Below are 15,875 nucleotides of genomic sequence, written 5' to 3'. Positions count from 1 at the left end.
CACCCCGGCGGCCCCCCCGGGCACCGGGTGTCACGGGCCCCCCCCCCCCCCCCCCCAAACACCCCCCCAAAACCCAAACCCCACCCCCCCAAACCCCCAAACCCAACCCCCCAACCCCCCCCCCCCCGGGCACTGGGTTACAACCCCCCCCCCGGGAAATGGTCACACCCCCCCAAAACCCCCCCCGGGAATTTTGGGTTCACACCCAAACCAAAACCCCCCCCAACCCCCCCCCCCCCTTTTCACCCCCCCCCCCCCAACACACCCAAACCAACCCCCTTTGGGGCCCCCGGGGCCCCCACAACCCACCCCCCCCGGGAAAATGGTCACCCCAAAACCCAACCCCCAACCCTTCCCCCCCCCCCAAACCGGGGCCCCCCCCCCCCCCCCGGGAAATGGTCACCCCCAAAACCAACCCAACCCACCGGCCCCCTGGGTGTACAGACCCCCCCCCCGGGAATGGCCACCCCAAAAACCAAAACCCAACCCCCCCGCGGCACCTGGGGCCCGGACCCCCCCCCCAGGGAATGGCCCCCCCCAAACCAAACCACCCCCCCCCGGGAAATGGTACCCCCAAACCCAAACCCCCCCAGCCCCAAATCCACCCCCCGGGAAACCCGCCCCCCCCAAAAAAATTTCCCATGGGATTCTCTCTTCAACCCCCCCCAAAAATTTTATTTTTGGGGACCCTTTCCCTCTAAGCCCCCCCCAAAAAAAAAAAATATTCCTGGGGTTCCTCCAAGCCCCCTCCCAAAAAAAATTTTTGGGAATTCTCTCTAAATTTTCCCCCCCAAAAAATATTTCCGGGATTTTCTTTAACCCCCCCCAAAAAATTGCGGGGGTTTTCTCTCTGAGCCCCTCCCACCCAAAAAAAAATTTCCCAGGGGGTTTTTCTTCAATCCCCCCCCAAAATTTTGCTGGGATTCTCTCTCTAAGCCCCCCCCACAAAAAAATATTCCATGGGATTCTCTCTCCAATTTCCCCCCCCAAAAAATATTCCCTGGGATTTTCTCTCTGACCCCCCAAAAATATTCATCGGGATTCTTCTCTCCAACCCCCTCCCAAAAAATTCCCTCTCTCTAAGCCCCACCTCCCCCCCCCAAAAAAAAATTACCTGGGGTTCTCCCTCCGAGTTCCCCCCCAAATTTGGTTCTCCCCTGGTCCGGTTCCCCCCTGACCCAGTCCTGGTTTCCCTGACCCGGTTCGGTTCCCCCTGACCCGTTCCTGGTCCCCCCTGACCCGGTTCTGGCCCGGTTCCCCTGACCCGGTTCTGGTTCCGGTTCCCCCTGACCCGGTTCTGGTTCTGGTCCAGTTTGGTCCCGCCCTGAACCGGTTCTGGTTCCGACCCGGTTCCCCCTGACCCGGTCCCGGTTCGGTTCCCCTGACCCGGATCTGGTTCTGGCCTGGTTCCCCTGACCCGGTTCTGGTTCTGGCCCAGTTCCCCTGACCCGGTTCCGGTTCGGTTCCCCTGACCCGGTCCCGGTTCGGTTCCCCCCTGACCCGGTTCTGGTTCGGTTCCCCTGACCCGGTCCCGGCCCGGTTCCCCTGACCCGGTTCTGGTCTGGTTCCCCTGACCCGGTTCCGGTTCGGTTCCCCTGACCCGGTTCCGGTTCTGGTCCGGTTCCCCCCAGCCGAGCCGGCGGCCGCGCAGGTCCAGGAGCTGCAGCTGCAGCGCGGAGACTTCGAGATCGTCAAAGTGATCGGGAGGGGCGCGTTCAGCGAGGTCAGGGGACACTGGGGACACTGGGGACACTGAGAGGACACTCAGGGGACACTCAGGGGACACTCAGGGACATTGGGGACACTGAGGGGACACTGGGGACATTGGGGACATTGGGGACACCGAGGGGACACTGGGGACACTGAGGGGACATTGGGGACACTGGGGACACTGAGGGGACATTGGGGACACCGAGGGGACACCGAGGGGACACTGAGGGACACTGGGGACACTCAGGGACATTGGGGACACTGAGATCGTCAGAGTGATCGGGAGGGGCGCGTTCAGCGAGGTCAGGGGACACTAAGGACACTGAGGGGACATTGGGGACACTGAGGGGACACTGGACACTGAGGGGACACTGAGATCGTCAAAGTGATCGGGAGGGGCACGTTCAGCAAGGTCAGGGGGCACTGGGGACATTGGGGACACCGAGGGGACATTGAGGGGACACTGGGGACACTCAGGGACATTGGGGAGGACATTGGGGACATTGGGGACACCGAGGGGACACTGAGGGACATTGGGGACACTGAGGGGACACTGGACACTGAGGGGACACTGAGATCGTCAAAGTGATCGGGAGGGGCACGTTCAGCGAGGTCAGGGGCACTGGGGACATTGGGGACACCGAGGGGACACTGAGGGGACACTGGGGACACTCAGGGACATTGGGGACATTGGGGACATTGGGGACACCGAGGGGACACTGAGGGGACATTGGGGACACTCAGGGACATTGGGGACACTGAGGATCCTCAAAGTGATTGGGAGGGGCACGTTCAGCAAGGTCAGGGGGCACTGGGGACATTGGGGACACTGAGGGGACATTGGGGACACCGAGGGGACACTGGGGGTGGCACTGAGATCGTCAAAGTGATCGGGAGGGGCACGTTCAACGAGGTCAGGGGACATTGGGGACATTGGGGACACTGAGGGGACACTGAGGGGACACTGAGGGGACATTGGGGACACTGAAATGGTCAAAGTGATCGGGAGGGGCGCGTTCAGCGAGGTCAGGGGACATTGGGGACACGGGACACTAAGGGGACACTGGGGACATTGGGGACACGGGACACTAAGGGGACACTGAGGGGACATTGGGGACACCGAGGGGACACTGGGGGTGGCACTGAGATTGTCAAAGTGATCATGAGGGGCGCATTCAGCGAGGTCAGGGGACACTGAGGGGACACAGGGGACGTTGGGGACACTGAGGGGGACACCAGGGGGGTGGCACAGGGGACACCGAGGGTGGCACCGAGCCCCGGTGACCCTGCCGTGTCCCCCTGTCCCCCGCAGGTGGCCGTGGTGAGGATGAAGGAGACCGGGCAGATCTACGCCATGAAGATCATGAGCAAGTGGGACATGCTGCGCCGCGGAGAGGTGGGGACACACGGGGACACCTGGGGACACACAGGGACACATGGGAGGGACAGTTGGGGACACCTGGGGACACCTGGGGGGACAGATGGGGACATTAAGGGGATGTGTGGGAACATGCGGGGGACACGCCGGGGACAGTTGGGGATAGTTGGGGACATTTGGGGACACTCGGGGACACTGGGGAGACAGTTGGGGACACATGGGGACACCTGGGGGGACAGTTGGGGACACACAGGGACAGTTGGCGACAGTTGGGGACACCTGGGGACAGCTGGGGACACATGGGGGGACAGCTGGGGACACACGGGGACACATGGGGGAACAGCTGGGGACACACGGGGACAGCTGGGGGGACAGCCGGGGACACACGGGGACAGCTGGGGACACACGGGGACACCTGGGGGGACAGTTGGGGACACAGGGGGACAGCTGGGGACACACAGGGACACCTGGGGACAGCTGGGGACACATGGGATGGGGACAGCTGGGACACAGGGGACACACAGGGGGACACACCATGGGGGGACAGTTGGGGACCATGGGGGGACAGCTGGTGACACATGGGGACACCTGGGGGGACAGCTGGGGACACACAGGGACACTTGGGGACAGCTGGGGACACAGGGGACACTGGGGGGACAGTTGGGGGACACATGGGGGGACACTGGGGGGACAGCTGGGGACACACGGGACACTGGGGGACACTGGGGGGACAGCTGGGGACACGCGAGACACTTGGGGGGGTCATACAGGGAGACACAGGGGACAGTTGGGGACAGTTGGGGACAGTTGTTGGAGACACTTGGGGACAACGGGGACATGCAGGGGATTGCGCTGGGGACATGTAGGTGACGCATGGGGATAGTCGGGGGACACTTGGGGACACACAAGGACATGCACAGACACTCGGGGACACAGAGGGGACACTTGGGATAGTTGGGGACAGTTGGGGAACATGTCACGACACTTGGGGGCCTCTGGGGACAGCAGGTGGCAGCGGTGTCACTGTCGCTGTCACCAGGTGTCAGCGTAGGTGCCAGTGCTGTCCCTGTCCTTGTCATTGTCACCAGGTGTCGGCAGTGCAGGTGCCAGCGCTGTCCCTGTCCCTGTCCCTGTCACAGGTGTCAGCGGTGTCACTGTCACTGTCCCCAGGTGTTGGCAGTACAGGTGGCAGTGGTGTCACTGTCCCTGTCACTGTCACCCGGTGCCAGTGCTGTCCCTGTCCCTGTCACAGGTGTCAGCACAGGTGCCAGCGTGTGTCACTGTCACTGTCACTGTCACCAGGTGTCAGCAGCACAGGTGGCAGTGGTGTCACTGTCACTGGTCCCAGCGCTGTCCCTGTCCCTGTCCCTGTCACAGGTGTCAGTGCAGGTGCCAGTGCTGTCCCTGTCACTGTCACTGTCACTGTCACCAGGTGTTGGCAGTGCAGGTGCCAGCAGTGTCACTGTCATTGTCACAGGTGTCAGCGCAGTGGCAGTGGTGTCACTGTCACCGGTGCCAGTGCTGTCCCTGTCCCTGTCCCTGTCACAGGTGTCAGTGCAGGTGCCAGTGCTGTCCCTGTCACTGTCACTGTCACTGTCGCTGTCACTGTCACCGGGTGTCGGCAGTGCAGGCGCCAGCGGTGTCACTGTCACCCAGTGCCAGCGCTGTCCCTGTCCCTGTCACAGGTGTCAGCAGCACAGGTGCCAGCAGTGTCACTGTCACCTGGTGCCAGCGCTGTCCCTGTCCCTGTCATTGTCACAGGTGGCAGTGCAGGTGCCAGCGGTGTCACTGTCACTGTCATTGTCACAGGTGTCCTGTTTCCGCGAGGAGCGGGACGTGCTGGCCCGCGGTGACCGGCGCTGGATCACGCGGCTGCACTTCGCCTTCCAGGACCCGCAGTGCCTGGTCAGGGGACACACCTGTCACCCGTGTCACCTGTGTGTCACCTGTGTACTCTGTGTGTCACCTGTGTACCCTGTGTGTCACCTGTGTCTCACCTCTGTATCACCTGTGTCACCTCTGTGTCTCCTGTGTCATCTCCATGTCACCTCCGTGTCACCTGTGTCACCTGTGTGTGCCCTGGGTCACCTCGGTGTCCCCATGTCCCCAAGCTGTCCCCGCAGTACCTGGTGATGGAGTACTACATTGTCATTGTGTCCCCATCTCCCCATGCAATCCCTGTGTCCCCAGTGTCCCAGTGTCCCCAATGTCCCCAGTGTCCCCAATGTCCCAAATCCCTCCAATGTTCCCAATGTCCCCAGTGTCCCCAATATCCCCAATGTCCCCAGTGTCCCCAATGTCCCCAATGTCCCCGCAGTACCTGGTGATGGAGTACTACATTGTCATTGTGTCCCCATCTCCCCATGCCATCCCCGTGTCCCCAGTGTCCCCAATGTCCCCAATGTCCCCAATGTCCCCAGTGTCCCCAATGTCCCCAATCCCTCAATGTCCCCAATGTCCCCAATGTCCCCAGTGTCCCCAATGTCCCCCATGTCCCCGCAGTACCTGGTGATGGAGTACTACACTGTCCCTGTATCCCTGTGCTGTCCCAATATCCCCAATGTCCCCAGTGTCCCCAATGTCCCCAGTGTCCCCAATGTCCCCAGTGTCCCCAGTGTCCCCAGTGTCCCCAGTGTCCCCAATGTCCCAAATCCCCAATGTCCCCAATGTCCCCCATGTCCCCGCAGTACCTGGTGATGGAGTACTACACTGTCCTGTATCCCTGTGCTGTCCCCAATGTCCCCAGTGTCCCCAGTGTCCCCAATGTCCCCAGTGTCCCCAGTGTCCCCAGTGTCCCCATGTCCCGCAGTACCTGGTGATGGAGTACTACACTGTCCCTGTATCCCTGTGCTGTCCCCAATGTCCCTGTGTCCCCAATGTTCCCAGTGTCCCCAATCCCCCAATGTCCCAGTGTCCCAGTGTCCCCAGTGTCCCAATGTCCCCAATCCCTCAATGTCCCCAATGTCCCCAATGTCCCCAGTGTCCCAGTGTCCCAGTGTCCCCAATGTCCTCAATGTCCCCGCAGTACTGGTGATGGAGTACTACATTGTCATTGTGTCCCATCTCCCATGCAATCCCGTGTCCCCAGTGCCCCCAATGTCCCCAGTGTCCCCAATGTCCCCAATGTCCCCAGTGTCCCAATGTCCCATGCTGTCCCCAGTGTCCCCAGTGTCCCCAGTGTCCCCATGTCCCCGCAGTACCTGGTGATGGAGTACTACATCGGCGGGGACCTCCTGACGCTGCTCAGCAAGTTTGGGGACCGGCTGCCGCTGACCATGGCGCGCTTCTACCTGGCCGAGCTGGTGATGGCCATCGACTCCGTGCACCGGCTGGGCTACGTGCACCGGTGGGACACTGGGGACACTGGGGACACTGGGGACATTGGGGACATTGGGGAGACTGGGGGGATTGGGGACACTGGGGACATCGGGGACATTGGGGGGATTGGGGCATCGGGACATCGGGGACATCGGGGACATTGGGGACATTGGGGCCATCGACTCCGTGCACCGGCTGGGCTACGTGCACCGGTGGGACACTGGGACACTGGGGGGATTGGGGACATCGGGGACATCAGGGACAGTGGGGGGATTGGGGACATTGGGGGCATTGGGGACATTGGGGGCATTGGGGCCATCGACTCCGTGCACCAACTGGGCTACGTGCACTGGTGAGGACATCGAGGGGACACTGGGGACACCAGGGGGATTGGGGACACTGGGGAGACTGGGGACATTGGGGACATTTGGGACATTGGGGGGGTTGGGGACACTGGGGACATTGGGGACATTGGGGACATTGGGGCCATCGACTTTGTGCACCGGCTGGGCTACGTGCACCAGTGGGGACATTGGGGACAGTGGAGGGATTGGGGACACTGAGGACACATGGGGACATTGGGGGGAGTGGGGACATTGGGGACACTGGGGACATTGGGGATATTGGGGACATTGGGGACACTGGGGGGGTTTAGGGTAATTGGGGACAATGGGGACATTGGGGACATTGGGGGCACATGGGGACATGGACACCAGGAAAATGAGGGGGATATGGGGACAAGGGGATGTGGGGACATTTGGGGACACAGGAAGGACATTGAGGGACATGGAGGGACACAGGGCGGATTGGGGGGGGTTTGGGGACCATGACAGGGGAGGTGACAAAGGCCACCCCCCCCACAGGGACATCAAACCCGACAACATCCTGCTGGACCGCTGGGGACACATCCGGCTTGGGGACTTCGGGTCCTGCCTGCGCCTGGGGCCCGATGGCACCGTGAGTGACACCGGGGGACACCGGGGGGACATGGGGGGGACACAGGGGGGACACGGGGGGGACACAAGAGAGGGACACAGAGCTCAACACTACAAGCACCTGGAGAATTCCCCTGGCCCAATGTCCCCAATGTCCCCAATGTCCCCAATGTCCCCAGTGTCCCCAATCCTTCCAATAGCCCCAATGTCCCCAACATCCCCAATATCCCCAGTGGTGTCCCCATGTCCCCAATGTCCCCACTGTCCCACTGTCCCCAGGTGCGCTTGGCCGTGGCCGTGGGCACCCCCGATTACCTGTCCCCAATATCCTCAATGTCCCCAATGTCCCCAATGTCCCCAATCCCCCCAATGTCCCCAATGTCCCCAATCCCCCCAATGTCCCCATGTCCCCAGGTGCGCTCGGCAGTGGCCGTGGGCACCCCCGATTGCCTGTCCCCAATGTCCCCACTGTCCCCATGTCCCCAATGTTCCAATGTCCCCAGTGTCCCCAATCCCCCCAATGTCCCCAATGGTGTCCCCAGGTGCGCTCGGCGGTGGCCGTGGGCACCCCCGATTACCTGTCCCCAATATCCTCAATGTCCCCAATGTCCCCAGTGGTGTCCCCAATGTCCCCACTGTCCCCAGGTGCGCTCGGTGGTGGCCATGGGCACCCCTGATTACCTGTCCCCAATGTCCACAATGTCCCCAATGGTGTCCCCAGTGTCCCCAATCCTTCCAATAGCCCCAATGTCCCCAACATCCCCAATATCCCCAGTGGTGTCCCCATGTCCCCAATGTCCCCACTGTCCCACTGTCCCCAGGTGCGCTCGGCGGTGGCCGTGGGCACCCCCGATTACCTGTCCCCAATGTCCCCAGTGGTGTCCCCAATGTCCCCAATGTCCCCAACACCCCAATGTCCCCAATGTCCCCAATCCCCCCAATGTCCCCACTGTCCCCAGGTGCGCTCGGCGGTGGCCGTGGGCACCCCCGATTACCTGTCCGCAGTGTCCCCACTGTCCCCATGTCCCCAATGTCCCCAGTGTCCCCAGGTGCGCTTGGCGGTGGCTGTGGGCACCCCTGATTATCTGTCCCCAATGTCCCCAGTGTCCCCAATGTCCCATGTCCCCGATTTCCCCAATCCCCCCAATGTCCCCAATATCCCCAATCCCCCCAATGTCCCCATGTCCCCAGGTGCGCTCGGCAGTGGCCATGGGCACCCCCGATTGCCTGTCCCCAATGTCCCCACTGTCCCCATGTCCCCAATGTCCCCATGTCCCCACTGTCCCCACTGTCCCCAGGTGCGCTCGGCGGTGGCCGTGGGCACCCCCGATTACCTGTCCCCCGAGATGCTCCTGGCCGTCGAGGACCCCTCGCTGTCGTACGGCCCCGAGTGTGACTGGTGGGCGCTGGGGGTCCTGGCCTACGAGATGTTCTACGGGAGACCCCCGTTCTTCGCCGACACCGTGCTCGAGACCTACGCCAAGATCCTGCACTTCCAGGTGTGCACTGGGGGCACTGGGGGGCACTGGGAGGGACTGGGAGGGACTGGGAGGGACTGGGATGGACTGGGGGGAACTGGGAGGGACTGGGGGGGACTGGGAGCAACTGGGAGGGACTGGGACAAACTGGGAGGAACTGGGACAAACTGGGAGGGACTGGGAGGGACTGGGGGGCACTGGGAGGGAATGGGAGGGTGCTGGGGGGGACTGGGAGGGACTGGGATGGAACTGGGAGGGACTGGGAGGGACTGGGGGGGACTGGGAGGGTGCTGGGAGAGACTGGGAGATACTGGGAAGCACTGGGGACATACTGGAAGGCACTGGCCAGCACTGGGGACAGACTGGGTGGCACTGGGAGGCACTGGGGGATACTGGGAAGAACTGGGCCATACTGGTTGGCTCTGGGAGCATACTGGGACCACACTGGTCAGCACTCGGAGGCACTGGAAGGCACTGGGACCGTACTGGTTGATACTGGGACCGTACTGGGTGGCACTGGAGGGCACTTGGACCACACTGGTGCCATACTGGTGCCACACTGGTGTCACACTGGTGCCATACCGGTGCCATACTGGTCGATACTGGTGCCACACTGGTGCCATACTGGTGCCATACCGGTCGATACTGGTGCCACACTGGTGCCATACCGGTGTCACACTGGTGTCACACTGGTGCCATACCGGTGTCACACTGGTGCCATACTGGTCGATACTGGTGCCATACTGGTGCCATACCGGTCGATACCGGTGTCACACTGGTGCCATACTGGTGTCACACTGGTGCCATACTGGTGTCACACTGGTGCCATACTGGTGCCATACCGGTGCCATACCGGTCGATACTGGTGTCACACTGGTGCCATACTGGTGCCATACTGGTGCCATACCGGTCGATACTGGTGCCATACTGGTGTCACACCGGTGCCATACCGGTGTCACACTGGTGCCACACTGGTGCCATACCGGTGCCATACCGGTGTCACACTGGTCGATACCGGTGTCACACTGGTCCCCCCCCCCATGTCCCCAGGACCACCTGCACCTGCCCGAGACCGATGACGATGACTCCGGTGCCGGTGCCGGTGACGGCGGCTCCGAAGGCCCCGGGGGCTCCCGGGCCGTCCCCGCGGCCGCGCGCGCGCTCGTGCGGGGCCTGCTGTGCGCGCCGGACGCGCGCCTGGGCCGCGGGGGCGCGCGCGACTTCCGGGCGCTGCCGCTGTTCGCGGGCACGCGCTGGCGCGCGCTCCGCCGCTGCCCCGCCCCCTTCGCGCCCAGCGCCGCCGGCGCCGCCGACACCTCCAACTTCGACGTGCTGGACGATTGCCTGAGCCAGCCGGTGAGGAACGGGTTAAACCCGGGATAAACCCGGGAGAGAGCCCGGATAGATTGCCTGAGCCAGCCGGTGAGGAACGGGTTAAACCCGGGATAAACCCGGGAGAGAGCCCGGATAGATTGCCTGAGCCAGCCGGTGAGGAACGGGTTAAACCCGGGATAAACCCGGGATAAACCCGGGAGAGATCCCGGATAGATTGCCTGAGCCAGCCGGTGAGCGAGGGGTTAAACCCGGGACTAAACCCGAGATTAAACCCGGGATAAACCTGGGATAGTGCCGGAATAAACCTGGGACAAACCCGAAACAGATCCATGATTAAACCCGGGATAGATCCGGGATTAAAAGCAGGATAGATCCAGGATAGATTCAAGATAAACCCGGGATAGAGCTGGGATAAACCAGGTCTAGATCCGGGATAAACCCGGGATAGATCCAGGACAGAGTCAGGATAAACCCGGGATAGATCCAGGACAGAGTCAGGATAAACCCGGGATAGACCCAGGCCAAACCCAGGCCAAACCCGGGTTAGACTGACCCCGTCCCCCCCGCAGGAGCCGCTGGGGGAGCCCGCGGAGCCCCCCGAGCTGGGGCTGCACCTCCCGTTCGTGGGGTACTCGTACGCCCGCACCGAGCACGAGTGGGTCTGGGGGCAACCGGGAGGGGTCAGAGGGGTCTGGGGGCGTCAGAGGGACCGGGGGGATTAGGAGAGGGTCAGAGCTGTTTTGGGTATGGGGGGATTTGGGAGAATTGGGGGGGATCAGAGGGGGACAGAGGGACCGGGGGGGTCAAAGGGGTCTGGGGGCGTCAGAGGGGTCTGGGAGGGTCGGGGGGGTCAGAGGGTCGGGGGCGTCAGAGGGGTCTGGGGGCTCTGGGGGGCCTGAAGAACCGGGGGGCTCCGGGGGGCTTTGGTGGGGGGGGGGTCAGAGGAACTGGAGGGGTCAGGGGGGTCAGGGGGTCAGAGGGGGCGGGGGGCTCTGGGGGCCAGGGGGGTCTGGGGGAGTCAGAGGGACTGGAGGGGTCAGGGGGGTCAGAGGGGTCTGGGGGCTCTGGGGTCCAGGGGAGTCTGGGGGAGTCTGAGGGACTGGAGGGGTCTGGGGGCGTCAGAGGGGTCTGGGGGCTCTGGGGAGTCTGGGGAGTCTGAGGGACTGGAGGGGTCTGGGGGCGTCAGAGGGGTCTGGGGGCTCTGGGGGTGTCAGAGGGACTGGGGGGGTCTGGGGGCGTCAGAGGGGTCTGGGGTCCCGGGGAGAGTTTGGGGGGACTGGAGGGGTCTGAGAGGGTCTGGGGGGGTCAGAGGGACCGGGGGTTTTGGGGTTTGGAGGGCTCAGAGGGGTCTGGGGGCGCCCGGGGGGGGGCAGAGGGACCGGGGGGGGCTGGGGGCGGCTTGGGGGGTCAGAGGGGTCTGGGGGCTTCAGAGGGTCCAGGGGGGTTTGGAATCCAGGGGGTCAGAGGGACTGGGGGGGTCTGGGGAGTCTTGGGGGGCTCAGAGGGGTCTGGGGGCTTCAGAGGGTCCAGGGGGGTTTGGAATCCAGGGGGTCAGAGGGACCGGAGGGTCTGGGGGCGTCTTGGGGGCTCAGAGGGGTCTGGGGGCTTCAGAGGGTCCAGGGGGATTTGGAATCCAGGGGGGTCTGAGGGACCCAGGGGGTTTTGGGGGTCCAGAGGGGTCTGGGGGGGTCAGAGGGGTGGGGGGTACAATGGAAATGGGGGGGGGGGGTCTGTGATTGAGGGGGGGTCTCCAGGTGACCCCCGTACCCCCGCCCCAATTTCAGGGATGAGGAAGAGGAGGAGGAGGAGGATGAGGATGAGGAGTGGGACCAGGACGCGGCCATGGAGCTGGAGGGGGAGTGGGGGACCCCCCCCGAGTCGGGGACCCCCCCGGGCGCCGGGACCCCCTTGGCCATAGCGACCCCCCCCCGCAAGGGGACGCCCCCACCTCAAAAAGAGCCCCCCCCGCCCACGGGGACCCCCATGGAGGGCCCCTCCCAAAAAGGACCCCCCCCACCCACGGGGACCTCTGAACTCACGGGACCCCCGCCCCAAAAGGGGCCCTCACCCCATAAGAGACCCTCACCCCGAAAAGGGCACCACCCACGCCCGAGAACGCCCCCTCCCCGAAAATCGCCGCCCCCCACCCCCGAGGGGAGCCCCCCCCAGGAATCCCACCTCCCACCCAAAGCCCCGCCCCCTGCCCAACCCGCGGGACCCCCTCCCCAAAAAGGGGTCCCTGCCCCCCCCACGGCGCCCCCAGCCCAGGGACCCCCCCCGGCCAAGGGGGCCCCCCCCAGGACGCCCCCCCCGGGCACGGAGCCCCCCCGGGAACCGCCGGTACGTGGGGGGGGGATTTGGGGCGGGGGTCCTGGAATTCGGGGAGGGGGCGGGGGGTGATGGGGAGGGGTCGCGAGTCCCGGAATTTCGGGGATTTCGGGAATTCCGGGGTTGACGGGGAGGGGGGGAAAGGGGGTCCTGGTTCGGGGGTCCCGAATCCCGGGGGTCCCGGTGGGGAGGGGTCCCGAATTCCGGGAGTCCAGTTTGGGGTCAGTGCCCGGGTCGGGGGGTCCCGGTTCGGTGTCAATGCCCGGGTTCGGGGGGGGTCCCAGGGATCCCGGTTCGGGGGGTCCCGGTTCGGTGTCAATGCCCGGTTCGGGAGGTCCCGGTTGGGGGGTCCCAATTTGGGGTGTCCCGGTTCGGTGGGTCCCGGTTCGGTGATCCCGGTTCGGGGGTCCCGGTTCGGTGTCAATGCCCGGTTCGGTGATCCCGGTTCGGGTGTCCCGGTTCCGGGGGTCCCGGTTCGGGGGGTCCCGGTTCGGGGGTCCCGGTTCGGGTATCCGGCAGTGCGGGGGTCCCGGTTCGGTGTCAATGCCCGGTTCGGGAGGTCCCGGTTGGGGGGTCCCAATTTGGGGTGTCCCGGTTCGGTGGGTCCCGGTTCGGTGATCCCGGTTCGGGGTCCCGGTTCGGTGTCAATGCCCGGTTCGGTGATCCGGTTCGGGTGTCCCGGTTCGGGTGTCCCGGTTCGGGGGGTCCCGGTTTGCTGGGTCCCGGTTCGGGTGTCCCGGCAATCCCGGGGGTCCCGGTTCGGGGGTCCCGGTTCGGTGTCAGTGCCCGGTTCGGGGGTCCCGGTTCGGGTGTCCCGGTTAGGGTGTCCCGGTTCGGGTGTCCCGGTTCGGTGTCAATGCCCGGTTCGGGTGTCCCGGTTCGGGTGTCCCGGTTCGGTGTCAGTGCCCGGTTCGGGGGTCCCGGTTCGGTGTCAGTGCCCGGTTCGGGGGGTCCCGGTTCGGGGGGTGTCCCGGTTCGGTGTCGGTGCCCGGTTCGGGGGGTCCCGGTTCGGGGGTCCCGGTTCGGGTGTCCCGGTTCGGGTGTCCCGGTTCGGTGTCAGTGCCCGGTTCGGGGGGTCCCGGTTCGGTGGCAGTGCCCGGTTCGGGTATCCCGGCAGTGCCGGGTGTCCCGGTTCGGGGGTCCCGGTTCGGTGGCAGTGCCCGGGTCGGGTGTCCCGGTTCGGGTGTCCCGGGTCGGGGGTTCCCGGTTCGGGTGTCCCGGTTCGGGTGTCCCGGGTCGGGGTTCCCGGTTCGGGTGTCCCGGTTCGGGTGTCCGGGTCGGGGGTTCCCGGTTAGGGTGTCCCGGTTCGGGTGTCCCGGTTCGGTGTCAATGCCCGGTTCGGGGGGTCCCGGTTCGGGTGTCCCGGTTCGGTGTCAGTGCCCGGTTCGGGGGGTCCCGGTTCGGGTGTCCCGGTTCGGTGTCAGTGCCCGGTTCGGGGGTCCCGGTTCGGGGGTCCCGGTTCGGCTGTCCCGGCCATCCCGGGCTCCCCATGCAGCCGCCGTTCCCGCAGGTGTCGGTGGCGGCCCCGGTGGCGGTGCCGGCGGCCGTGCCGGTGTCGGTGCCGGTGTCGGTGTCGGCCGTGCCGGTGGCCGTGCCCGCGGTGCCGGCGGTGCCGGTGTCGGTGCCCGCGGTGCCGGAGTCGGTGCCGGAGCTGCGGGAGGCGCTGGCCAAGGAGCGGCGCGGGCGGGAGGAGCTGGAGCGGGAGCTCGGCAAACTGCGGGCGGCGGGACTGGGGCTGACCCGGTACGGAACGGGACACCGGGGACACCGGGGACAGTGGGGACAGCGGGGCAGGGGCTGACCCGGTACGGAACGGGACAGCGGGGACAGCGGGGGGACAGCGGGGACAGCGGGGGGACAGCGGGACAGGGGCTGACCCGGTACGGAACGGGACAGCGGGGACAGCGGGGGGACAGGGGGGATAACGGGACAGGGGCTGGCCCGGTACGGAACGGGACAGCGGGGACAGCGGGGACAATGAGGGGACAGCGGGGCAGGGGCTGGCCCGGTACGGAACGGGACAGCGGGGACAATGAGGGGACAGCGGGGGGACAGCGGGGGGACAGGGGCTGGCCGGTACGGAACGGGACAGCGGGGACAACAAGGGGACAATGGGGACACCGGGGACAACGGGGACATCGGGGGGACAGCGGGGACAGTGGGGACAGCGGGGGGACAGCGGGGACAGCGGGACAGGGGCTGGCCCGGTACGGAACGGGACACCGGGGACAATGAGGGGACACCGGGGACAGCGGGGACAGCGGGGGGACAGCGGGACAGGGGCTGGCCCGGTACGGAACGGGACAGCGGGGACAACAAGGGGACAATGGGGACACCGGGGACAGCGGGGACAGTGGGGGGACAGTGGGGACACCGGGGACAGCGGGGGGACAGTGGGGACACCGGGGGGACAGCGGGACAGGGGCTGGCCCGGTACGGAACGGGACACCGGGGACAGCGGGGGGACAACGGGGACCGGGAGGGGAACAGCGGGGACAACGGGGACAGCGGGGACAAACGAGACTGGGAGGGGACAACGGGGACAGCAGGACCTGGAGGGGAGAGCGGGGACAGCGGGACCGGGAGGGGACCGCAGGGACACCACGGGCACAACGAGGGGACAACGGGACAGGATGGGGACAGCGGGGACACCGAGGGGACAGCGGGGCCAGGAGGGGACAGCGGGACGGGAGGGGGGTCCGGGGGTGTCCCCGCACTGTCCCCAAGTGTCCCCAAGTGTCCCCTCCCCGCAGGCGGCTGCAGGAGGCCGAGAGCCGCAACCTGGAACTGGAAGCGAAACTGCGGCGGCTGCAGAGCGACCCCCCCGGGCCGGGGCCGCCCCCGCCCCAAGGCAAGGACCCCTCCCCAAAATCCATGGGGACACCCCCGGGAATGTCCCCAAAATCTCAATGACTCCCCCCAAAATCCTTGGGGACAGCCCCCCAAAAAATCCCAGTGATCCCCCCGGGAATGTCCCCAAAATCCAAGTGACCCCCCCCCCCCAAAATCATTTGGGACACTCCCAGGAATGTCCCCCAAATCCCTGTGACCCCCCGCCCCAAAATCCTTGGGGACACCCCTGAGAATGTCCCGAAAATCCCAAAGATCCTCCCAAAAAAATTTTGGGGACACCCCCGGGAATGTCCCCAAAGACCCTCCCCAAAATTACTGGGGAGACCCCCGGGATTGTACCCAAAATCTCAATGACCCCTCACCCCAAAATCTTTGGGGACACCCCCAGGAATGTCCCCAACCCCCCCTGGGGGTCCCCAACATCTTCCAGACCCCCCCCCAAAATTCACCAGAGACCCCCCCAAATTCCTCAGTTCCCCCCAAACCCCCTCCCCAAAATATTTTGGGTTTTTTCTTTTGGTGTGGGGGGGGCAGGACATC

The 15,875-nt window shown here is 65.2% G+C and overlaps 1 protein-coding gene across 1 annotated transcript; it reads left to right on the top strand.

Annotated features, from left to right (window-relative positions):
* Nucleotides 1-1,630: 1,630 nt before the first annotated feature.
* On the top strand, nt 1,631-15,395 carry DMPK (DM1 protein kinase). The gene is made up of 11 exons (XM_064700923.1): nt 1,631-1,723; nt 3,023-3,106; nt 4,898-4,993; nt 6,286-6,434; nt 7,270-7,363; nt 8,640-8,840; nt 9,870-10,175; nt 10,724-10,809; nt 11,939-12,494; nt 13,978-14,225; nt 15,236-15,395. Exons 2-11 carry the CDS (start codon nt 3,038-3,040, stop codon nt 15,393-15,395), a joined length of 1,965 nt encoding a protein of 654 aa, XP_064556993.1. The 5' UTR covers nt 1,631-1,723; nt 3,023-3,037.
* Nucleotides 15,396-15,875: the final 480 nt, after the last annotated feature.

The sequence above is a fragment of the Zonotrichia leucophrys genome, unplaced genomic scaffold (assembly GCF_028769735.1).
Source record: "Zonotrichia leucophrys gambelii isolate GWCS_2022_RI unplaced genomic scaffold, RI_Zleu_2.0 Scaffold_261_71848, whole genome shotgun sequence".
Lineage (NCBI taxonomy): Eukaryota > Metazoa > Chordata > Aves > Passeriformes > Passerellidae > Zonotrichia > Zonotrichia leucophrys.
The sequence above is the reverse complement of the archived record's forward strand: the minus strand, read 5'-3'. Positions and strand labels throughout refer to the sequence as shown.

Excerpts from the sequence above, each read along its gene's own strand:
- DMPK (XM_064700923.1), top strand. The coding sequence starts at position 3,038 with ATGAAGGAGACCGGGCAGATCTACGCCATGAAGATCATGAGCAAGTGG. Across the intron at positions 3,107-4,897 it reads ACATGCTGCGCCGCGGAGAG|GTGTCCTGTTTCCGCGAGGA; the intron begins GTGGGGACACAC and ends TCATTGTCACAG. Across the intron at positions 14,226-15,235 it reads GCGGGACTGGGGCTGACCCG|GCGGCTGCAGGAGGCCGAGA; the intron begins GTACGGAACGGG and ends CCCTCCCCGCAG.